Consider the following 25,101-nt stretch of genomic DNA (forward strand, 5'->3'; position numbering starts at 1 on the left):
AATGAACTAATAAAATTTGCTGTGGTATAAAAAAAAGCAGTCGAACTGAGGCGCATTGTTTTAGAAAATTTCCCTGGCAATCCCGTATAACACAACTAGTACTTCATAAAAGGCTTCACTGTTCAGGCCAGGCCTTCTTTGTCCCCCTAGAAAATGCCTAAGCTTGCAGATGGCTTCACAGGCCTAAAAGGGATGTTAGCTCCAAAAAACTTACATTTCTCAAAATTTTTACTAAAAGTCCCACAAGATGAGGAATGACTGTTAGCCTTTGGCTTGTATGACCAGGGCAATCTTTATAAAAAGAAGATTAATTATAAAATATCAAAAATGCAGGGGAAAGTTTCCAAATTCAAAAAGAGGCTAAACAAAAAAAGTTCCAAAACACAGAATCCTTTAAACAAAACCCAGAGATCAAAAGAAAAATGAAGGGAAATACAACAATAAACAGCAATACTTACAAACTCCCAGCAATAAATGAATGATTTCCATGTCTGAGCCTTCTCAACCAGTTTAAATAGCCTGAGAGAGGGCTCAAAAGTGGTTCTCTTGGGGCTCCACCCATAAAGAAATGGGACATAACTACATTTAAAGAGACAGTACACAAATGACCAATGATAAACAGATTTGACCAAAATAACATAAAACATGAAAAATAATAATACAAAGACAACAAAAACAACAATGAAACATCCAGATATAAATTAATTCAAAATTAAAGCTGTTTGGGGTAAATCAGATCTGATAAAACCAAAGTAAACTCAAGGGAAATGAGCAAATTCCAGCTTGTCCTGCAGTTGAGAGGCAGGAGCTCTAACCGCCATCCTTCCCAGACAGCTTAGATTACAAGGCAGCATTCATCCCATCCCTTGAATGTCTGACAATTGAATCCATTCATCCATTTTCTAACCTCTTATCTGTAGACGGATGGGGTAAGTCAGTGTCAGTTTTAGCAGCATTGACAACAAGGCAGGTGTAAAGCCTTAATGGGACAGCACTGTCACACCAGTCCAATTAGAGTTACAAATAAACCTAACATTCAGACCTTTGGGATGTTTGCTTCCATCAGATTTTGTTGAATTTGTTTATTTATTTGTATGATTAGTGCATAGATGTAAAAGGATATAGTTTTGAGTAGCAAGATAAGTGTGAGGGTGTTGGTTCACTCTCTATAACTATTCATTCCCTTTGGAGGTTGTGGTTTCCTCTCACATCCTTCAGTCGTGCAGATTAGGTTGACTGATGACTGCCCAAGGTTTTGGGTCTCTCCTCCAGCTTTCTACATCGCTTTGTTGCTTTGACTGAACAACAGGAAAAAAAACAGTTCCACATATGCATCTTTATAGCATAAATTCATAGTTGGGCTTGTTTTTTTGAAAGAACACCGAATGGGGTGATGTATTGCAGTGACAAGCTTTGAGAGTTTAAGGATTTAGCAGAGTTGTTACGTTTTATTGGTTTTATACAACAATAAGTAGGTAATACTGTGATTGGAATGTAGCAGGCTGAAGATCAGACAGTCTTTTCTGAGAGATTAGAACTGGGGGATTGGAAAGATTATTGAATTAAACACTGTGTACAAGTAATCATCTCGGATGTCCACCTACTTTGGCATTTTTCAGAGGCTGTTTGGGGCAGATAGGTTAGGGGATGAGACCAGAAATCCTCCTACTCTAGGATGCCAGTTGAGGAAAAAAATACTCAAAGGAAAACTGCCTGTGCAGTCTGTCAGCAAGGAAGTGCTGTGTATATTGTTGTTTAAAAATCCTTTCCAAAAATCTGTCAACTTTTAAGGGACCTGTCATTTTGGGAGAAAAAATCTAAATAGGTGTCTGAACAAATGGCATGCCATTCTGATTTAATGGATAGGCACCATCAAGAGGTGTTTACTTTTAAAACAGAGTGCTGTAGGGAAGAAGGAGTGGTCAAAGGAAAGTGAAGTGAATCTGCAGAGAAAATGAAAATGTTTTTGTAGGTACTGTCTGTTCTCAATTGTGGAACTCATCAATGTGCACTAATTATATAAGAGGCCTCCTTCGGAGACTATCCAGCACTTGAGGTAATCTAAAGTGCATGTTCTGAGCTTAAACAATGAAGCCATGACATACTGCAAAGGTATGTTTTAAAAATATAATGCTCTTCAGCTCATCTTGAGTAAGAAGAGGCCAATGAAAGAGTGGAACTGAGGATGAGACTAATGATCTGGTCACTCATGTGCAGTTTGGTGGCTGGCCCACTTACTTAGGTGGATTACAGGCAGGAGCAGGTCTCAGCGAGGCCCTAGGAAGAGAGAAAAGCATGTTCTGCCAGTAACAACATATGCCAGCACAGACAAAAGGTTACCACTGTGATAGGTGTGATGAAAGAGTTTTTGCTAGTCATGCCTGGGGAAAATATACAAAGGTGTGGCTTGGGGGAAAATGTGCTATTTTTCCCAGGATGCCAGGAATACCTGACACTCCTGACAGAAAGAAAGTATGGTTATGGCGGAACTAACAAAGGTTAGACTACTTTCTGGCCAAAAGGCGATGTTATGCTTAAAAAAAAAATTTACATTTACATTTTGCATTTTACTTATTTGGCTGGCGCCTTTATCCAAGGCGACTTATAACATTTATGGTACAATTGGTTACATTTCTTTTGATTTTCCAATTGGAGCACAGGCAGGTCAAATGATTCGCTGATGGTCACACTGTGTCAGTAGCGGGATTTGAACCCACCACCTCAGGGTATGAAGTCCAAAGACAAGCACTTTTAAATTTAATAAGCAACTGGAAGAAAATGTAATGTCAAATACAAAGTGAAGTTCAAAACCAGAAGATCAGTAATAAAAGCAACCATAGCCAAAATGCGGGACGCAATTAGGTAGTTATAAACAGGTCAAAAGACACTCTGCACTGGAGAATCAAAAAGAGTATATAGTCAAAGCAACATCAACAGGATTTTGGTGAATCTGTGTACTTAGATACAGAAAAAAATTAGAGATGCACTTTTCCCCGTTGTGTTGCGATTGGCGATGTTATGTTTCAGTTGAATTCCTTGTTTTATGTCCTTTTCCTTCATTTTTGTGTCCTTTTTATATTAATGTTACTATTGTCAATTATCTGCTTTGTTTTCCATACCTTTGCTATGTGTCTTGCATTTTTTGAGTGGTTCTCCAAGAAGCAGGACCACCTACCCCTCACTGCCAGGGACGTCCCACAGCCCCACAAAGTTGAGGGTTTCTCCCAATTCCTGGTAGTTCACAAACCCTTTGACCTATTGACCTGAAATTTGGTACACATATACTATGTGACATCTGCTATCAGCTTCTGGGGTGATCATTGACCTCTAATGTTATTCACCTTTTTATTTTTATTTTATTTTATTGTAGAATCAACTCTCGGGCAGAGGCCAGCAGGGTGACTGTGCAGGGCATGTGTATGGCCGCCGTTCTCATTCCCTACCACCTTCGCTGTCACTTCCTCTTTCCTCTTCATATCTTAAATCATTCTTGAGGCAAATTGAAGACTTAAGTGCCAGCTTAAGTGAAAAATTAAGGAAAACATACTAAGTAATTGCAACACAAACACTGACTTAATCAGTTTTAATGTGAAAAGATGCCTACGAAAGAAGAGAAGAAGCGGGCCGCTAGGGTGGAGAAAAGAAGAGCTGCTCAGAAAACAGCAAGCGCATCAACCTCTGAGCAAACGAATGCTAAAAATGTACAGAGAAAGAGGATAAAAACTAAGAATGCTCATGTCAAGTGTATTCACTGCACATTATCATCGCAGTGCACCGTTACTCGTATAAGTATAATAAACACATGAAAAATAATATTTTAAAATGAACAAAGAAAACATAAAAAAGTAAAATAAACAAGCCAGGGAACACAATCTGACTGAAACTGGCAGAACTTTTTCCAAGTCAGTCATTTGCTGAAGTCAAAATTCATACATATTGCATCACCATAAAACCAAGAAAACAATTTAATGATATTTAGAAAATTTGTTTATACACATTCTAAACAATCAAACCTCTTTCTGTCCTGTTCCAGTACGTGATCACAATAAAATAGCAGCAGCAATAAGTACAAGACACATAGTACATTTAGGCTGCATCTACATAAAATATTTTACATTAAAAACACACACTTTAGCTTCCATTTCACCATTCATCCTCACTATCCCAGCATTTTAACCCCTGGAAACTGAGACTTTTGAAAATGCAGACTCTAATTGCACTTTGATGTATTTGTACTTATTATGTCGGCCTTCCCTGACTGGTTCCTGCTCATTATAAAGTCTCATTCCCTGACATGTCACCATTCACAAAAGAAAATTAATTTTCTACATAGTGGGCATAGAAGAATTTCTTTCCATTGCACTTGTGGTGTTGCTAATGTATGCATCTAATTTGCATTTTGTATAGTTTGAATAGTGCATATATGTGCAAAAGGCAAATAATTTACTGGTTGCTACAGTTGTGTGATAAATCCCGTGGCTGGCGGTGTTACCATCCTGTTAGGATTTTTCCGCCAATGTGTATTTATTTAGTGTAGGTGAATGTCTACATCATGTGCAATTTTAGTTATTCATAGTAATATGGGCACAAGTTCGGATAGGTTACAAGTAACGTTTAGAACTGCACACTATTGTCTCTCAGTCAATGAGGATACCTGCGAAGTACCCCTTATGATTATACGGTGTATGTTTAAAATGTAGCTAGTGACCAGGTTTGGAATTGAAAATACAATAAGTACCTGGAGCAGTGAGGATGTCATGTTTCCAACAGCACCACTATGCTGCTCTTCACAGAAACAAAATACAGGGACGTGAAATAGAAGGACAATGCACTAGTCATCAGCCATATGAAGAAGTGAGTCAGCTTTCCACCAGATGGGGTTTAAACCACTAGTTTATAGAACAGAATTTTCACACTGGGATGGACTGCTGGTATTAAAAATGGTTCTAGAGATTGGAAGCAACCTACTGGTGCAGACCAGGCCCCGCATGATAGCATGTCCTGTGGCTTTGTCTTCTGGGTTGATAGACAATTGCAGCTCAATGCCAGCGAAGTCCAGAAAGACTGTAAGCACCAAGGCTTGCTTACTTGTGCTACAAAGAAGTATTGCTGCCTTTTAATCTCAGCTGCTGTTTCATGTCTTCCAAAGCAGCCTCAGGTTTTGTAATGGTGCCTGAGCTTCTTTTCTTTGATCTTGACAGTTGACTGTTTCTGGTACACACAGATAAGTGTGGTCACTTTGTTTTCAGTAAGAATGGGAGTTATTTGACTAAAACAAATCTACATTTCCAGGGCGCAAGCATTCCCAGACTCCTCTGGGTGGATGAGCTTCCATCTGGCCTGGGTGGGCATTTTGGCACGCCATTATATAATGTTGACAGTCTTTCTTTTTATTCTCGTATTCTTTTAGTTTGTGTGAACAAAAAGGATTTTGACTGCATTAAAGTACTGAAATCTTACAAAAGTGGTGTGAGGGGAGCAGAATTGGGCTTCAGATGTCAGACAACTGAGAGGGAATGCCTCTGTTATTGTACGAGTTAGGCCTAGGGTTAGAGTGCCACACCCGGGACTGAGAGGTTCCTCCCTGTGTCTGCTGCTGTTGACACTGTTGGGACAGACTCTGGCCCGGAGTAACCTGGAGCAGCGCTAAGTGGTCCTTTAATGGATGGCTGATTTGAGCTGTTTTCTTTTTGATTACTCACATTTTGCTGTTTTTTGCTACATGTTACTTCCAGTAATCTGTTTCCCTTCATCAATTCCCTGGACTTGCTTTACTAAAAAAACAAAACAAACAAACAAACAAAAAAAAGCAGCTGACGTTTCTTTTAAAAATAATATACAGCTCCTGCCTTTTAGTCTCCTGTACTAAAGCTACTCCAATGCTAGCAAAGACCTTGGCAGTCGGCACAATCAGTTGACAAAGTAAACAAGCAAAAATCCTTCATTATGTTGCCGCCACTGACTAAAGGCCAATGGGAAAATCTGCAGGGAGCTTCCAAAAAGCAGAAAGTGGTGACAGATGTACCCAGGGTAAGCCAAGCTAGCCACATGAAATCAGCCTGGTGACAGACAGATCCAAATAGGGCTGCGAGAGCCGAGTGAGGGCACTGGGAATGGTGAGCTGGATCTCAAAAATTAAGGGGGATGGGATGTCATCAGAAATTGCCTTTTCTTCTGAAGAAAAAAAGAAGGAAAGTAGGAACACCACTGACTAAGTACACAGCCTGCTATTTACAGAGTGAATGGGAATTTGTTGTGATCTGTAGCAGTGTGTGATGTGTCATTGTGTTTTATATCCTTTATTCTTTCAAAGCTTTAGTCTAAGTGTAACAAGAAACCCAGCAAAGGTTGTGACCTGACGGCATTATAATCTGCACACTCTGCCGATCTTGGCTCCTAATGATGTCACTAAGAATGCAGGAACCTCAGCTGTCCTGCCTGCCATGTACATTTTTCAAAGTGTTTCTTTTAAACAGCCAGATTCTGAAAAAATATTGGCTTTCTAATACAGTGGTCATGTTTTTCTGTCTCTGCAGGATCGACTTTCCCCTCTTGGTCAGATGTCTTTCCTTCTGGCAGAACTACATTTGTGGTCCTTGAAGAAAGCGTTGCATGTCCAAGGTAATTGGGAGAGAGGTGATTTACTTCTGTGTTACATATATTACTATTCACATGCAAAATCTCAAAAGTGTCCCCTTTCCTCTGGCAGACCCTCCCTAAGCAGTTAATAATGTGCTGTGTGTCACTTCACTTTGTGGCCAGTAGAGTGGCTCATGTCAAGCAATAGTTTTCTCCTTTATTGTGCAAATGATAACATGTGTTTTTGTACTGTATGTAGCATCTTCTACAGGGAGCACAGTTACAAAGAACTAAACATACTCGATGTTTTATAAAAAGATGTGCTGTCGTGTGTATACTCTCACTTTCACATCACTCCAGCTCTGCTTTTCTTTGCATACTAGGGACAGGATAACAGGTTAACCAGTCCTCAGAATACTTGTTCGGCTCCTTCTGGAGAATTACTGGGTGCTCGCAAGCCAATTGTGATATATAAGCACTTCAATGAGTCTGACCCTAGTGTGCCATCCTCATGACAGGTGCCCAGCAGACATCCTAGCTGCATGCCCACTTCCAGCTAGCAAATTTGGAAGGACTCTGGTCATTGAAGTAGTGGAAGAATTATCTGTGTTTCATACTTATCTATGCAGCACAACCCCTAGGTTGTGAAATCCAACACACGCTTTCATGCATAGACGTGTCTCTGGTCGAGAAGTCAATTGAAATCTTTAGTTTGCACAGTGCAGTGCTTACAGATACTGTAAGCCACTGACAAATAAAGGTAGATTTTCTTAGCAAAATGCAGGCAAAATAACAAAGAACAGTAATGATGCAGCTACTTGGCACTCTAGCTATACACTGCCATGTTTGTTGCCTGTGGGAAATGGTTTACATATCAGCAGGCTCTGGCCAGTGGCTGCTATGAAAACACCATCTCAAATTTGCAGAGTAGAAGAAACCCATTGTGAAGAGAAGCAGTCGTGTGCCTCTGACTACTCAGCAACACTTCCAACAGCTCGTCTTTAGTACACTTCACCCTGCATTCAACACATTGGCCTAATATATCTTGAAATTGCCTTAATACATTAGAACATATTGCTGATGTACAAATGTAATTAAGTATTGTTAACTTAAAAATTGTACTTATACCACTTTCTGATTTGTTCTAATGCGAATTGTTATCTTGTGTCTTTTTTTTTTTAAGTAAAGTTCTGTATGATGTGTTACTGTAGACTAAAATGGCACAAGCATTTTGAATTGCAGTTATTGATGGAACTGAATGTTGTACCGCCTTGCTCTTCATCTCAGAAGACGTACAGCAGGGATTTAAAACTAGGGCTTTTGAAAGGTCAATGTTAAGTTTAGATAACCCTTTATAAGAACGTTCATTACTTTTATTAATTAACACTTCCAAACTTTTACTGTGGATGAATAGTTTCAACTTTAGCTACAGAAAAAGATTTACAACTAATCATTAAATGATCTGTAAAGATGCAAAGAAGCATTATATAATGTTTGTCAATGAAAGTTATTTTAAAGTGTTACCAAAAATGACTTACCATTTAATTACATACACTGTATAACTATTTGTATGCACATAAACTATTGATTTCTCAAGCATTATGCATTTGCTGATGGTTTATTGATTAAAGTTATTATAAAATGTTAATCTTAATTGAACTCGGTCCTTTTTCTTCCTGGTCTGGAGTTCAACTGTGTGAAAATGAACATGTCCGGTAGGAACATCGTGACACAAGGACTAGTTATGTTTTCAGTCCTCCACCCATCCAGTAAATGAACCTTAATCCAGTTTTAATGTTGCAGAGCACTTGGCAGCACTGGATCCAATACAAATATCAACCATGGATGGGGTGCCAGTCAGTTAGTCTCAACCACACACGCTCATACCAAGCCAATACACAGCTCTAGTTGCCCCTAACATATTAAAAAAAAGAAATATAAGGTAAAATCTACAAAGACACAAAAAGACCACAGAAATGAAAGGGCCGGGACTTGACCGCAGTATCCTGGATCTTTGCCTCCCCATTATACCCCCTACAATAATATGTCAGCGCTGCCTGAAATTCAGCAAACATTATAAATGAAGATGTTTCATTCTTCTCTTTGGTTCATGAGTCTATGTGTGCAATTGTTGTGCTTTTAATTAAAATTGTGACAAATTTAGGGTTAGCAGTAACAGAAACTAAATAAGATGTCTTCATCACCTGACACTGCAGAGACATTTTCACAAGAGCATTTTATGAATTAGATTGTGGTCATTATATTATCTAAAAGAAGCAATTAAGATGGCTTAATATTTATATTTCACAAAAACAAATATAAATAATGTATCAAAATGTGATGCATGCTCACCTAAAACAAGGGGTAGTAGAGTACAATCTCGACGTTTGCACACTAAATCATCATGCAGCCAGTGACCCCCTTGTAAGTACTACAGCCATGATATCTCAAGCTATGAGTTCCTTTATAGGCCTGGATACCTTCTGTACAGCATCGTCTGCTTGTCTTTCTTCCAGGGAGTATCGGATTTATCTGACAGGTCAAATTTATGCTGTTAAGTTAAATGGCAAAACTTAAATGGCTTGGTATGCTCATAAGTGTCAGGATCTGGTTTTAGACTACAGCCCCTGCCACTCCACATAGGATGAGCATATTTGGATGGATTCATTAATTTAGTTAATGGAGCACTTGGTGCTGTCAGTCCATTATACTATGGGCCTGTCAGGAAAATTTCTTGCTCAAAACTTATGAGGGATATGTCCTTGTGTCTTTCTACATAATTCTCGTACAAGGTGGCAGGGAGCTGGAATCTGTTTCAGTAGCATCAGGTGCAAGGCAGGAACAAAACCTGGCTGCATCTCCTTGAATGTGTCGTTGAGCAAATCCATATGCGCAATGATAAACATACAAACACCATAAAGACAGTGATCAGGTCAAGAAAGCGGCTCAGGATCCTGCTATGGTGAAGCTGTCATGTTTACCACTACATTAACAGATCATGTTTAACATTTATAGGAAGTACAATAGAGTCATTCTGAAACATTTTAGCTTCCATTTTTCAGGAACTCTCACCTGAATTTGTTTCTCGGTTAAGATACAAAAGAACCGTCTTTCTATAGCAGTGAGATTGTGGAAGGTTACTGGAGTTAGATATTGAAAATACTATGTGCACAAAGACAGAGTGAGCTAAAATACTCTCGCACTCTCCGTATAGGTAAACCAACTGGTATAAATTAGTGCACACCCATCAGAATGCTCAATGTTCATTGTTGTTAATGAAGAGAGCTTTAATATTTTATAAAATAAGAGTTTTTGTCTATCAATACACCTCTCCTTCCTTTAAACCATTATCTGTAATTGGTACATTTTAGTCAAAATCATGAAGGATAGCACAAGACAGGAACCAGCCTTGGGTGAATCTTCAGCCTACCTACAATTTCTTGCGCTGGGCAGGATAAAAGTCAACAGCTTATTCACATTCGCCTCTTTGGGATACTGAAGGGAATCCAGAGTACAGTGGACCCTTGACTTATGAACTCAATTCGTTCACGAGGGCTGGTTGTAACTCAAGTTGGTTGTAATTCAAGACAATTTTTCCCATAAGAAATAATGGAAATACCCATAATGCGCTCCGAACCTCCCACAGCAACACTTACTTAACCTTTTCATAATTAAAAAGGGTTGTATAATGTGCATAATTTACCAAAAACACCAATAATTTTTCTAATGTACTAACCAAAAAGTTATAAAAAGTGCATAGTTAACCAGAAACAACAATTTCACACTGTACTCACCATTTAATTTGACATTTTTGGGGTGCAGGAAGGGAGGAGGAGGAGAATGAAACGGAAGGTGGTTATTGTTTAGAAGGAGCCTCCTTATGCAAATCTTTTCTTTGTAAAATTGTCGAGATGGTGGATTATTCTAGTGAGATTGGTCACACGAACACCACTCTCATATTTCCACATGATTTCCTTCTTTGTTTCGATTCTGATCGCTGTTTCTCAAGTTAATAATGACATTAGTCGAGCACTCAGTTCAAAGCTGGTCGTGTTGTGAACTGCTGTAATAATACACTCCAAAGCAAGCCGGTGCTGACTCAGCCTGATGACATCATCATGTGCCGCACCAGCCCGCTAGCTAACATCCCTTAACAATCGCTTTCTTTACCTTCGTTACCTTCTCTTCCTTCCTTAGCAATTATGCGTTTTGCTTGCCATAGTCTTAGTGAATTATATATACAGTGGTTTGAAAAACTATTTGCCCCCTTCCTGATTTCTTATTCTTTTGCATGTTTGTCACACAAAATGTTTCTGATCATCAAACACATTTAACCATTAGTCAAATATAACACAAGTAAACACAAAATGCAGTTTTTAAATGATGGTTTTTATTATTTAGGGAGAAAAAATCCAAACCTACATGGCCCTGTGTGAAAAAGTAATTGCCCCCTTGTTCAAAAATAACCTAACTGCGGTGTATCACACCTGAGTTCAATTTCCGTAGCCACCCCCAGGCCTGATTACTGCCACACCTGTTTCAATCAAGAAATCACTTAAATAGGAGCTGCCTGACACAGAGAAGTAGACCAAAAGCACCTCAAAAGCTAGACATCATGTCAAGATCCAAAGAAATTCAGGAACAAATGAGAGCAGAAGTAATTGAGATCTATCAGACTGGTAAAGGTTATAAAGCCATTTCTAAAGCTTTGGGACTCCAGCGAACCACAGTGAGAGCCATTATCCACAAATGGCAAAAACATGGAACAGTGGTGAACCTTCCCAGGAGTGGCCGGCCGACCAAAATTACCCAAGAGCGCAGAGACGACTTATCCGAGAGGTCACAAAAGACCCCAGGACAACATCTAAAGAACTGCAGGCCTCACTTGCCTCAATTAAGGTCAGTGTTCACGACTCCACCATAAGAAAGAGACTGGGCAAAACGGCCTGCATGGCAGATTTCCAAGACGCAAACCACTGTTAAGCAAAAGAACATTAGGGCTCGTCTCAATTTTGCTAAGAAACATCTCAATGATTGCCAAGACTTTTGGGAAAATACCTTGTGGACTGATGAGACAAAAGTTGAACTTTTTGGAAGGCAAATGTCCCGTTACATCTGGCGTAAAAGGAACACAGCATTTCAGAAAAGAACATCATACCAACAGTAAAATATGGTGGTGGTAGTGTGATGGTCTGGGGTTGTTTTGCTGCTTCAGGACCTGGAAGGCTTGCTGTGATAGATGGAACCATGAATTCTACTGTCTACCAAAAATCCTGAAGGAGAATGTCCGCCATCTGTTCGTCAACTCAAGCTGAAGCGATCTTGGGTGCTGCAACAGGACAATGACCCAAAACACACCAGCAAATCCACCTCTGAATGGCTGAAGAAAAACAAAATGAAGACTTTGGAGTGGCCTAGTCAAAGTCCTGACCTGAATCCAATTGAGATGCTATGGCATGACCTTCAAAAGGCGGTTCATGCTAGAAAACCCTCAAATAAAGCTGAATTACAACAATTCTGCAAAGATAAGTGGGCCAAAATTCCTCCAGAGCGCTGTAAAAGACTCATTGCAAGTTATCGCAAACGCTTGATTGCAGTTATTGCTGCTAAGGGTGGCCCAACCAGTTATTAGGTTCAGGGGGCAATTACTTTTTCACACAGGGCCATGTAGGTTTGGATTTTTTCTCCCTAAATAATAAAAACCATCATTTAAAAACTGCATTTTGTGTTTACTTGTGTTATATTTGACTAATGGTTAAATGTGTTTGATGATCAGAAACATTTTGTGTGACAAACATGCAAAAGAATAAGAAATCAGGAAGGGGGCAAATAGTTTTTCACACCACTGTATATATGGATAAATCACTGCACTGACCGAAATTACGTCCACAAACACATGTATCTGGGCTCCGACTGACGCTTACGAATGCTCTCGGCTGTTTGTTTACAATCGCACAAGCGGATACACGTGACCGCATTCAGGTTGTAACGCAAGATGTTGGTCGTAAATCAAAACAAAAATGTCAGGCCGGTCGTATATATCAAGGGTTGACTGTACTTTGTAAATGTGTATTCTCACTTTGCATAAATTGGGGAAAAAGTGGAAACAAATTTTAGACCATAAAATCTAAAGAACTATGACTTTTGTGATTCTGTTTAACAACTGAACTTTTCATAATCTGTATATCTGTGCTTTGCTTACAAGAGTTAGTAGTAGTAGTATTGTCACTGTTATGCCTGGCTGAAACAAGCATGAAAGAATTTTGATGAAGGGAGATGGAATCATAAACCAGAAATGGGCCAAACTGAAAAATCAAAGGATAAAGTTCTCAAACCAAGCTGCTAAAGAAGAATCATAGCCAAAACAGTATACCCACAAAATTCAGGTTCCAAAAAGAGCAAAAGGAATTGCGTAATAGATGTTAAAGCTATTTATTCATGAACTTGGATGAAATGTCTCCTGAATTTCCAGGTTATAAAGTGTTGTGTGTGTGTGTGTGTGTGTGACATCACAGTTTGCGATCTCTAGAAGCACGCTCTCAGCAGCTGTCATTTGTGTCCCTAGCGACAGAAATACAAAAAGGCATTGACTCCAAAAACAAGATGTCTCACTGATATAAACAAACCATAATGTTAACAAAAATTAAATAGTTCAAAATAAATAAGAAACACAAAATAATATCAAATTCTGAATCTACCTGCTGTGGTGGGCTGGCGCCCTGCCCGGTGTTTGCTTCCTGCCTTGCACCCTGTGTTGGCTGGGATTGGCTCCAGCAGACCCCCGTGACCCTGTAGTTAGGATATAGCGGGTTGGGTAATGGATAGATGGATGAATCTACATGAATAATAGGTTCCTTAAAACACAAATGAAGATAATTACTTTGAACATAAAACATTTTCAAATAATTTCCATGTTGTAACTGACACATGTACAGAGTAGAGTTAAATTCTTATTTCCAAAATTTTGTGGAAAAACTTTCCTCTGTTTTCAAAGAAGTCATTCACGGATACCACATGGGAATGCAAAACAATTCTTTATTTGCATGTAGGTATGCACAAATGTCTCAGTCCATGAAGTAAGCCCTTAATTAAACAGTTCATTCTCTTTAATACATTTCTATTACCATTACCTTATCTAATACAGCATGTTATCTGACTCTTAATATGCAGAATTCTGCCATCTTAACCAATCAACTACAGCCACCAGTAACTTTGTATACATGTCGATTCTTCCATTATTCTAAATATCGATGTGTTAATAGAGGTGTCCTACGTATTTTTCCATTGATCTTATTACCACTTCATAATAGGGGTATTTAGGCTTTCTCACTAGTTTGACCTTGATTTTTAAGGGGGTGTTAAATACTCATTTGCTTCATTTTAACCTTAATAATTACGTTGGTGGCTCCTCTAAGATAAGGCAGTCCTCACGTGCTCAAGTGTTAAGCCACGCTTTACTTAATCCTTTAGTTCCCTTCAGTTCTTTTTCTTATGTTTTAGTTATTCATTATTCCAACTCCATTTAAGTATATACTGTAATAATTTGTAGTTTATTTATTAACTAAAAATTCCATACGTCAGACAAACATGCCACATATCATTTCTCCAGTGCCAGGATAAACAACAATGTATTATAATACAGAATTTAATTTTATTTGATAGAAAGCACAAATCATGTATTAAATAAGCTGTTAAAAGATGTTCGTTCATTCGTTTTAGAGAATTAACATTGATAACATGAGTATCCTCACAAAGCTTCCAATCTTTAGTTGACAAAACATTGTGACAGATGGCTGGGGCCGTTGCCTGGCCAGGACGCCTTTATGGAAGGACTGGGAGAGAGATGGTACATCCCCCGGGTCACGAGAGGGCAACCCCCCTGGTTTGTATTGGGGCAACGGGATTGGAGCTTGAAAGCTCAACCCTGCTGGAGCCCGTGTCCGCTGCCTGGGGGCGCCTGGACTGTTGTGAAGCCCGGGAAGGCAGCACTTCCACCGCACTCAGAAGTGTTGCCAGAAGAAGATCCAGAGTCACCTGGAGTACTTTCTGGAGCCCATGCAGCACTTCGTGCTGCCGGAAGCTAATGGGAGTGCCCCTGGAGCACTTCCAAGTGCAATATAAAAGAGGCCGCCTCACTCCATATATTCAGAAGTAATTATACAAAAACTTCTAGGTTTTAAGACTAAAATTTCATTCACTTTTCAATGTAAATATATTATTTCTTACAAAACTTCACTTTGGCTTCTCTGGCCTAATAAATTTCTGTTTGTATTTCTTAGGACTTACAGTATAATTAAGTATTTATTGACCTAATAAGGTCTGTCCTTGTCATAATATTTTATGTCATCTTTGCACATGAAATGGGTTGAAGTAACTTTACATTTATGAGAATTATTCAGCATCCTATTGAAAGTTTTTTTTTTCCTCTCGATTTTAACTGAGAAAGTGAGAATATAGATCTAAATGAAAAATTCCTTCTGGCTAGATGGAATTCAGTAATTACTTGGTGTAATACTAAATTCTAAAGGTTTCCTATACAACTGTCAGCTTTTCATGAACAAGTTGCTTTCAGTTGAATTCCACTCAATTTATTATCATGAAATTGTCACAGTGTAAACAAAAAAGTATTGGCGGCTAGACCTTCTTGTTTAGAAAATCAAAAATGCAGTGACATTGTGCAGGGAAGTAGTGCAGCAGACACAGACCACTAATAAGGTAATGGCTTTAAAACAGCAATGAGGCATGAGATGATGCACTTAATCCACAAACAATACATACTGTAATACTGGATTCACAACACAATACTGCCATGCATCTTTGTAACAATGAAAAAAATAATAAATAATAAAATAACATAGCAGTAAAAAGATTAGCTTTAAAAACTAATTCAAAGTAGGCATTAAAAACAATACAAATGTGTAAATCTTTTATTACCCTCTATTTGACTCCCAAATAACACTTATCTTCAGTTTTGTTATTATGCAGTTTGGCTGTTTTGCTTGTTTTGCTCAATTGTTTCCATTGGTACTGTAAGAGTCTATCCTGCAGGCTAAATCACTTTTTCCCTTTTGAACTAAAATCACACAGAGCAATTACCAAGATTTGCACAAGTGACTGACACCTTTATAATATTCTACAAATTAACAAAATTTTGCACAATGACATAATCAATATATACAGTACACAATACCCTATAAGATAATCTATATATACTGTATAAAAGTCAATGTGTGTATGTATGTATGTATGTTCCAGCATCACTTCCAAATGGCTGGAGTGATTTTCATGAAACTTGGTACACATGTTCCTCATTGGTCAAGTAAAAATACTGTAGGGTGAAATCAGCCTTAACCCCCTTCTGGGTAGGGTAGGGGGTGATCTTGCGGTCTTGTATGCTTGTTATCATCCAGTTGACACTTGGAATGACCTCCAGAGGGCGAACTGGAGGTGACAGCCAGCATTCTTTATGTTTGAGCACCATCGCGCCCCTGTTGCTTTTGAAATTAAATAGAGTTGCCTGAGTTGGCATCCCAACTACTTTTGGGACTCATTCCGTCTTTGTGACTCGAACAGCCATATATATATATATCTTATATATAAACATCTATGCGTGGAAGTGTGTGTCTCTGCCCGGCCCGGAAGTGAGAGGTAGAGTCGCGGTAAGGGCTCCAGCTCCGAGGATACGCAAGCAAGGCCAGCACACCGGCAAAAGGAAACCTCCGAAGAAAGACAGTAGCTTAGCTGCTAATGCACACACGATGCAAGCACGTCGGCAACACAAATCTTTCTGGGAGAGAGATGCCCGGAGTAGTTCTGACAATTTCAATATTTTCTATGATCCCATGCATTTAACAGCATAGGCTTACACAATTAGTATATATATTTATGTTAGGTAGATTGCCCAGAGGGGACTGCGTGGTCTCATGGCCTGGAATCCCTGCAGATTTTATTTTTTTTCTCGGGCCGTCTGGAGTTTTTTTTTTTTTCTGTCCCCCCTGGCCATTGGACCTTACTCTTATTCTATGTTAATTAATGTTGACTTATTTTATTTTCTTACTGTGTCACTTATTTTTCTATTCTTCATTATGTAAAGCACTTTGAGCTACATTTTGAATGTATGAAAATGTGCTATATAAATAAATGTTGTTGTTGTATATATATATATATATATATATATATATATATATATATATATATATATATATATATATATATATATATATATATATATATATATATATATATATATATATATATACACTAGACATTATAGACATTAAGCCCGCTACAATAACGGGCGCTAGAACAATAGTGCATAAACATTGGTAGGAACAGTCTATATTAAATGGCAAGGGACCTTGACCTCACTCTGTTTCTTGTCTTAATTTTTTTTTGTCAAAAATATTTTTGCAAGAAGCCTAAAGTAAAATAATAATAAAAATAAAGTAGAAACGTATATGACAATACAGTAAGTATAATTAATATTGCCTTAGTGTAAAACTGTAACAATCTGTAAGACACAATATCTGAAGAAGATATTTAGGTAAAATGTTCTATTTTTTACCTCATGAAATTTTTCTATTCAATTTCATTATAGACAAGATTTCTTGTAAATATTCGGTCTGAGTTTGGCAACAGTTTGCCTTGTTCAGGACCATCTACAACCTTGACAACAACATCTGGAAAACTTCTAACTTTTGATAATGCAACATATAACTGACCATGGCTGAATACTGGTTCTGGCAAGTAAATGCCAACTATTTCTAAGGTTTGCTCTTCTGAGTCTTTCTCTTTTAGCATTTTTCTGACGGTCATTTTCTTTTTCTTCAATTTTATTTGCTCGTATTTTTCTTTGTCTTTCAGCCTTTCTTTTGTTGATGTTTACTTGTTGAGCTGACCGTTCTTCCAGGAGATGTTGCTTATATAGGATTTGATTGTCTTGTCTTTTGTCCCACTTAATGTGTCCTTTTTTTGGGTGGCATGTTGTTAGTAGATACGTCCGTAATATTTTCTTTTACAGTAATACTGGCTTGTATGTGGCTGTAATATGCGTCACTGTATTGTGTGTTTTTAATTTTCTCTCGCAGTAATACTGGTTTGTACTTCCGTAAAATGCCTGTAATTTTAATCTGACAGTAATACTGGCTTTGTTGTCTGTAATATGACTTTAGTTTTCTGTCACAACATTGGGCAGTCAGCAGAGTGTCCCCAGCAAATGATGTAATGTGTGGCGTTTAGCTGATAATCGTGCCCGTGGTGTCTCCCCAGCAAGTACTGTTTAGTTCCTCAGCAAGTATTTTAATCTGTGCTGGCGTGCAGCTGATTATTGTATGTGTGGCGTCTCCACAGCAATGGATTTTACGTGCGTGGCCGCGACTACCCAATCAGCACTCTCCCCAGCAATGTTGTCCTTTATTTCTTATCATGCGTGGCAGCGGCTAGGCCATTCATTGTGTGCCCCGCTGCCAGTGTGTGTGTGTCCACGGTGCCGTGTGCAAGGGCCCGCACATGCACACTTCACCAGAAGACACACACACATGGACACCTGGACGCTCACAGGGGTTTTATTAAAGAGGAGATATATATATATATATATATCTATATATATATATATCTATATATATATATATATATATATATATATATATATATATATATATATATATATATACTGTATACAGTGTATCTGGAAAGTATTCACAGCGCATCACTTTTTCCACATTTTGTTATGTTACAGCCTTATTCCAAAATGGATTAAATTAATTTTTTTCCTCAGAATTCTACACACAACTTCCCATAACGACAACGAGAAAAAAGTTTACTTGAGGTTTTTTGCAAATTTATTAAAAATAAAAAAACTGAGAAATCACATGTACATAAGTATTCACAGCCTTTGTTCAATACTTTGTCGATGCACCTTTGGCAGCAATTACAGCCTCAAGTGTTTTTGAATATGATGCCACAAGCTTGGCACACCTATCCTTGGCCAGTTTCGCCCATTCCTCTTTGAAGCACCTTTCAAGCTCCATCAGGTTGAATGGGAAGCGTCGGTGCACAGCCATTTTAAGATCTCTCCAGAGATGTTCAATCTGATTCAAGTCTGGGCTCTGGCTGGGCCACTCAAGGACATTCACAGAGTTGTCCTGAAGCCACTCCTTTGATATCTTGGCTGTGTGCTGAGGGTCGTTGTCCTGCTGAAAGATGAACCGTCGCCCCAGTCTGAGGTCAAGAGCGCTCTGGAGCAGGTTTTCATCCAGGATGTCTCTGTACATTGCTGCAGTCATCTTTCCATTTATCCTGACTAGTCTCCCAGTTCCTGCTGCTGAAAAACATCCATACAGCATGATGCTGCCACCACCATGCTTTACTGTAGGGATGGTATTGGCCTGGTGATGAGCGGTGTCTGGTTTCCTCCAAACGTGACGCCTGGCATTCACACCAAAGAGTTCAAGAATTTTGTTTCTCATGGTATGAGAGTCCTTCAGGTGCCTTTTGGCAAACTCCAGGTGGGCTGTCATGTGCCTTTTACTAAGGAGTGGCTTCCGTCTGGCCACTCTACCATACAGGCCTGATTGGTGGATTGCTGCAGAGATAGTTGTCCTTCTGGAAGGTTCTCCTCTCTCCACAGAGGACCTCTGGAGCTCTGACAGAGTGACCTTCGGGTTCTTGGTCACCTCCCTGACTAAGGCCATTCTCCTCCGATCGCTAAGTTTAGATGGCCGGCCAGGTATTTCAGCTAAAAAATAAATACAAATATCATCCACTGACACTTAGCGTAATAATGTACAGATGCCATTTTAAATCTTGGAAACTCACACTGCAGTGACACTGTGCAAAGAATTATGCCACTACAGTAACAAAAGTCATAGGTCCAAATACAAGTACCTTAAAAGAGCCTTCTTCTAAGGTTGCACAATCACAATTATTCTCTTTTTTCCCTGTCTTTTTTTCCCTTTTTTTCCACTCCCCCAGGAGAGCTTTGTCTGTCTTCCATCCAACTCCAACTTGCATGGGTGAGGCAGAGTGATTCCTTTTATTTTAGACCCGAGAGTGTTGGGGCACAGCCCACTGGAAGCACTTATGGGGCAAACAGAAGTCCTTGAAAGTAGAGATTGTGAATTCAGCAGCAACCCCTGGTGGCACCTATGGTACCCGAAAGGGGTGCTCCATGGAGCTACAGGCCCCAATATGTCTTGTTGGTGTCCATGTGGGAATCATATCCCATAATCTCTCCCTGTCCTTTTATTGTACTAGCCCTAAATCTCCCTGCTAGATCCCAACCAGGATGCCACCACACTCTCTATATTGTTGGTATTCTCTTCCAACCTCCTTGAGAGAACGTGAAATGTCCTGCTTTTTCTTCATCCTGACTTCTCAGCCAGGTAATAGGCCAGCCCCCATCCTTCACAGGGTGCCAGCCCATGGGTGCTGTCTATCACTATATATATCTATATTATTTAGTAATTAAAAAAGAATACTCTTGCCTAAAATTTTGCTCCCTTTCCAAAGTGCCATCTGAGGTGATCACCTTGTCCCTTCACCCCACATGCCTGCACCAAGTACTGCATACTCATCAGTAGTGCACGTCTTAAATAATGGAGTTGTGGTTCTAGATACACGACTGTGTGTGATTTCACAGTTTAATGGCCCTCAGTTAACACTCCTTGTAAGTCTGCTTATATATTAAGCTATCATGTTCTGGTTAGCAGGGCGTAGAAAGTCTTTGCTGGGAGTTTATGAGGTCTGAGTTGATGGAAAGGGCTATCTGAATTTAGTAAAGATTTAGAATGGCTGTCTAACTTTCAGGATCTTTCTCAAACGATGAAGGTGCTCTTATGTTAGTAAAGATTTAGAATGGCTGTCTGACTTTCAGGATCTTTCTCAAACGATGAAGGTGCTCTTATGCTTTTCAACAGGGTGCCATAGGTGATGCTACTGAACTATAAGAGATGCTTAGTGATATGGACCCCTAAAAACATATGGCTGCAGAATGGGAAGGAAAGTGTCTGTGCAGAATGGCTGACGTCTTCAGGAATATTTTTTAAGGCAGTCTTTGTTACCACTGTTGCCAGGTCTGCGGTTTTCTTGCCTAACTGGGCTATTTTTGATGGGCTTTTGCTGGTTGTGTTTTTTTGGGGCTATTATTTTAAAAATAATGAAGTATTTTGGGCTATTTTCCAACCCCCACCTCCACATTTTTGCCATGTTTTTCATCCATCTGACACTCCTTCCCCTTTTATTTGCCCTTGTATATGTTCTTTACCGCCGTAAAATCCCAAACAGGGACTCTGTGTTATATTGTCTATTTCAGGTATTGGGCTATTTTTGGGCAAATTGACTATTTTTAAGCTGTCCTTGGGCTATGATTTTTTAAGGACCTGGCAACCTTGTTTGTTACATACAGTATTTTGAGGTAAATTAGTTCTACTCATTAATCATGGTGCCAGAGTATGACATCATGTTGCACATGTAAGTATGCAAGTAAGAACTGAGCATGCAAGTAAGAACTTCACTGTCCTCTGTACTTGTGACAATACTGACCCCATAAATGTCTGGGACAATAGTGACCTGTGTACCAGTAATATTCTCTACCCATTTCACCATTCTCAGCAGTGTTTTCCAGTCCTGAGATGAGAAGGAGGGATTTCATAGTATGTTGGTAGAAATTGGTGGGCATACAGTAGATGGAATAACCAGGGCTTTCCACCTCCGGGCTATAGGAAAAATAGAAGTCCCTGGGGCCTCCCTGCAGCATCCCCTGGCAGTCCCCACGTTATCCAGCAGAGCTGTGAAGAAAGATTCCAATGTCCATGATGCCCTGCTGGAATTCGGGGCACCCCCATGTTGCAGGGATGGCTCCATCTGGTGGCTTGGGGGTACTGGCCGGGATAAGCTGCCAGCCATATTCCACAACACATAACAATAACCTTGAATGTATTCACTTTTACATCAGCAATTCCATTAATATCAATAAAGGTATGACACCCCCCACCAACCCAGTCTCCTAAAGTCCATCATCAGCTTTTTTACTGGGGGAAGAAACTAATGTTATCACACAATTGCTGTTTCATCATTGTTGGTAATCAGACGTGCAAGTGCTGTGTTGTCAGCAAACACAACTTATACCAGTTAGAGGTGTCATGCTTGGCAACACAATCCCACCATTCAGAATAACTCAATTAGATGTACATTCCTGAAGCTAGAGGCCTTTAGATCATGTTACACATGGTGGTCATCAGTTTAAGGGCCCTGAGCTTCACTGCTAATGTCAGGGTGTTAAAGTCAAAATGCTGCCTTTATAAGTAAGCAACAAGAGTCTGTCCAATTTGACCATTAGCAGCAGCATGTGAGTGTGTTTACTCACTAAATGCTCATCCCCGTGGCACCTCTACGTTTTGCAAGTTTTTCAATAGTTTAGATAATGTAAAGGAAGACGGAAAAGGAAGAGTTTAGCAATGTATATTGTTGTTCAAAAGTTAATTTTGCATTTGCTTCATTTTTCCTTTGTATGTGAAGTTCAAAAAGACAATCAAAAACCTTGTATTCATGTATATTTTTACTTTCGTTTTAATTATTTGTACTCATATAGTATGTTATATATAAGATCATTTAATTTTTTCACAATATATGAACCATGATCAGACTTGCTTATATTTTCTAGTGTTCCTTATATGGAGTCAAGCTTAGCTTAGCTATGAATTATTGCTTTTATTAGATACAAGTCTCTGTCCTTGCAGATCTTTATAAAAGTACAGCTGAGTTGAGAATAGACTATAAACTTGAGCTTCTGTCATTCAGATCATTAAGTTACACTTCACTGGTTTATTTAATTACCCTCAGTGCATATACAGTTCCTGTTCACATAAAATGTATGCATTGTGTTCTTGCTACTTGTTCCAGTAACATAACTTGGACACGATGCTGGAAAATCACTCTATGTTGTCTCTCGTAAACAGCAGAACTCTTTTCCTTTTGATGTTCAGGAATGTAAATCAGTCAGTCATTTTTAGACAGCATGAGTCATACTAAAAATTTTAAAATGCTTCACAAAGCAGTTTACAGTACTGCGGTTCAAATTTAATAAAATGGTGCACTATAAATCCAGATAAACTGCGTAATTTGGCAGGCAGTTGAGAATATCTCAATGGCTATACATCTTTTACTTTAAATCTGCTTGCTTTCCCTGGTGTATTCTGAGGTTGTAATACTGAATGACACAATTTGTAAATGGTTATTAACTGTAGTGTATGAAGGGCAACTAAAAAATAAAAGTGTCCACTTTAATAAATTAAGTAAAGCAATACAAACTGGAAGATTTTTTTTTAAATTTGTTTTTCTTTTAGTCTTAAAGAAGCCGCATCACTGTGTACAGTGGAGATGGGGTCCTGCTGACTTCAACTGCAGACCTTATTGGTGGAAGGAACAGAGGAAGCAGAGCTGGAGGACTCCCCGGTCTCGTCCATATCAGGGGCTGAGGTCACCGAGTTACTTAAAAAGCTCCGAGGTGGCGGGGCCCCTGGGGTGGACGAGGTTCATCCTGGGTTCCTCAAGGCTCTGGATGTTGTGGGGCTGTCCTGGTTGACACGTCTCTGCAACATCACATCGACATTGTGGGCAGTGCATCTGGATTGGCAAACCGGGGTGGTGCTCCCCCTTTTTAAGAAGGATGACTGGAGGATGTGCTCCAACTATAGGGGGATTACACTCCTCAGCCTCCGTGGTAAGGTCTATTCAGGGGTGCTGGAGAAGAGAGTTCAGTCGAATCTCGGATACAAGAGGAACAATGCAGATTCCATCCTGGCCGTGGAACACTGGACCAGCTCTATACCCTGGCCAGGATCCTGGAGGGGCATGGGAATTTGCCCAAACAGTCCACATGTGTTTTGTGGATTTGGAGATTTCGACCATGTTCCTCGAAGCATCCTGTGGGGCGTGCTCCAAGAGTTCAGGGTACAAGGCTCGTTGTTATGAGCCATTCAGTCCCTGTACAGGAGGAGTAGGAGCTTGGTCCACATTGCCGGTAATAAGTTGAACTCGTTTCCTGTTTAGGTTGGACTCCGCCAGGGCTGCCCTTTGTCACCAATTCTCTTCATAAGTTTTATGGACAGAATTTCTAGGCGCAGCCAAGGAGCGGAGGGGGTCTGGTTCGGTGACCTCAGAATCTCGTCTCTGCTATTTGCGGATGACATGGTTCTGTTGGCTTCATCGGACAGTGACCTCCAGCTCTCACTGGAGCGGTTTGCAGCCGAGTGTGAAGCGGCGGAGATGAGAGTCAGCACCGCTAAATCCCATGGTTCTCAGCCGGAAAAGGGTGGAATGCTCTCTCCGGGTTGGAAACACATTACTGCCTCAAGTGGAGGAGTTCAAGTATCTTGGGGTCTTGTTCATGAGTGAGGGAAGAATGAAGCGGGAGTTTGACAGACGGATTGATGCGGCATCCGCAGTAATGGGGGCTCGGCAACGGTCCATCGTGGTGAAGAGAGAGCTGAGTCAAAAGCCGGGGCTGTCAATTTACCAGTCGATCTATGTTCCTACCTTCACCTATGACCATGAGCTTTGGGTAGTGACCGAAAGAGCAAGATCGCGGACACAAGCGGCCAAAATGAGTTTTCTCTGCAGGGTGGCTGGACTTTCCCTTAGAGATAGGGAGAGGAGTTCAGTTATCCGGGAGAGCCTTCCCTGCTTAGCCTGCTGCCCCTGCGACCCGACTTTGGATAAGGGTGGACAATGGATGGATGGAAGCCACATCACTTGCCATCCATTTTAAGGAGTTGCTGAAAGTTTTCTCACTCAACAGAAATACTTTGAAAGCATAAATGATGTCAGTCATCATCCAACCCGCTATATCCTAACACAGGGTCACAGGGGTCTGCTGGAGCCAATACCAGCCAGCACAGAGAGTCAGGCAAGAACAAACCCCAGACAGGGTGCCAGCCCACCGCAGAGCATACACACACTAAGCACACACTAGGGACAATTTAGGATCGACAATGCACCTAACCTGCATGTCTTTGGACTGCGGGAGGAAACCGGAGCACCCGGAGGAAACCCACGCTGACAACGGGAAAACATGCAAACTCCACGCATGGAGGACCCGGAAAGCGAACCCAGGTCTCCTTACTGCGAGGCAGCACCACTACCTCTCTGCCACCGTGCCGCCCCATAAATGATTTGATTCTCATTATCAATCTGCTCAAAATACTGTTATTGTGACAGACCCCTGGTATTTTTAGAATTATTTGTTATCCAAATATCCATCCAACAATTGTCTGAAGCTGAACTAGTATAGTTTGATTTGCTAACTCAAAACATTTTACTAACCAAGAGAATTCATTGGCATTAGTATATAATAGCCCTTACAGGTCAACAGTTTAGTTTCTCGCAGGATGAAATATGATCAATTTTCAAAACCCTGTCACTTTTTCCATTAATGATAATACTAATATTACTGGTTGAGTAACTTTTCAGGTGTTCTGTGTTTAAGCAGATTCAGTTGTATCAGAGTCCTATGCGTAGACCTGA

General features: G+C 39.9%; 1 protein-coding gene across 3 annotated transcripts in view; it reads left to right on the forward strand.

The window, feature by feature from the left end:
- Window positions 1–25,101, forward strand: part of LOC120516726 (WD repeat containing planar cell polarity effector) — a 456,415-nt gene that overhangs the window by 228,995 nt on the left and 202,319 nt on the right. For all 3 annotated transcript variants that reach the window (XM_039738613.1, XM_039738612.1, XM_039738614.1), the window contains exon 3: window positions 6,537–6,621. In XM_039738613.1, the coding sequence (XP_039594547.1) occupies window positions 6,561–6,621 (61 nt within the window). In that variant the 5' untranslated portion in view covers window positions 6,537–6,560. The remainder of the gene's footprint in view (window positions 1–6,536; window positions 6,622–25,101) is intronic.

Source organism: Polypterus senegalus, chromosome 16 (assembly GCF_016835505.1).
Source record: "Polypterus senegalus isolate Bchr_013 chromosome 16, ASM1683550v1, whole genome shotgun sequence".
Classification (NCBI taxonomy): Eukaryota; Metazoa; Chordata; class Cladistia; order Polypteriformes; family Polypteridae; genus Polypterus; species Polypterus senegalus.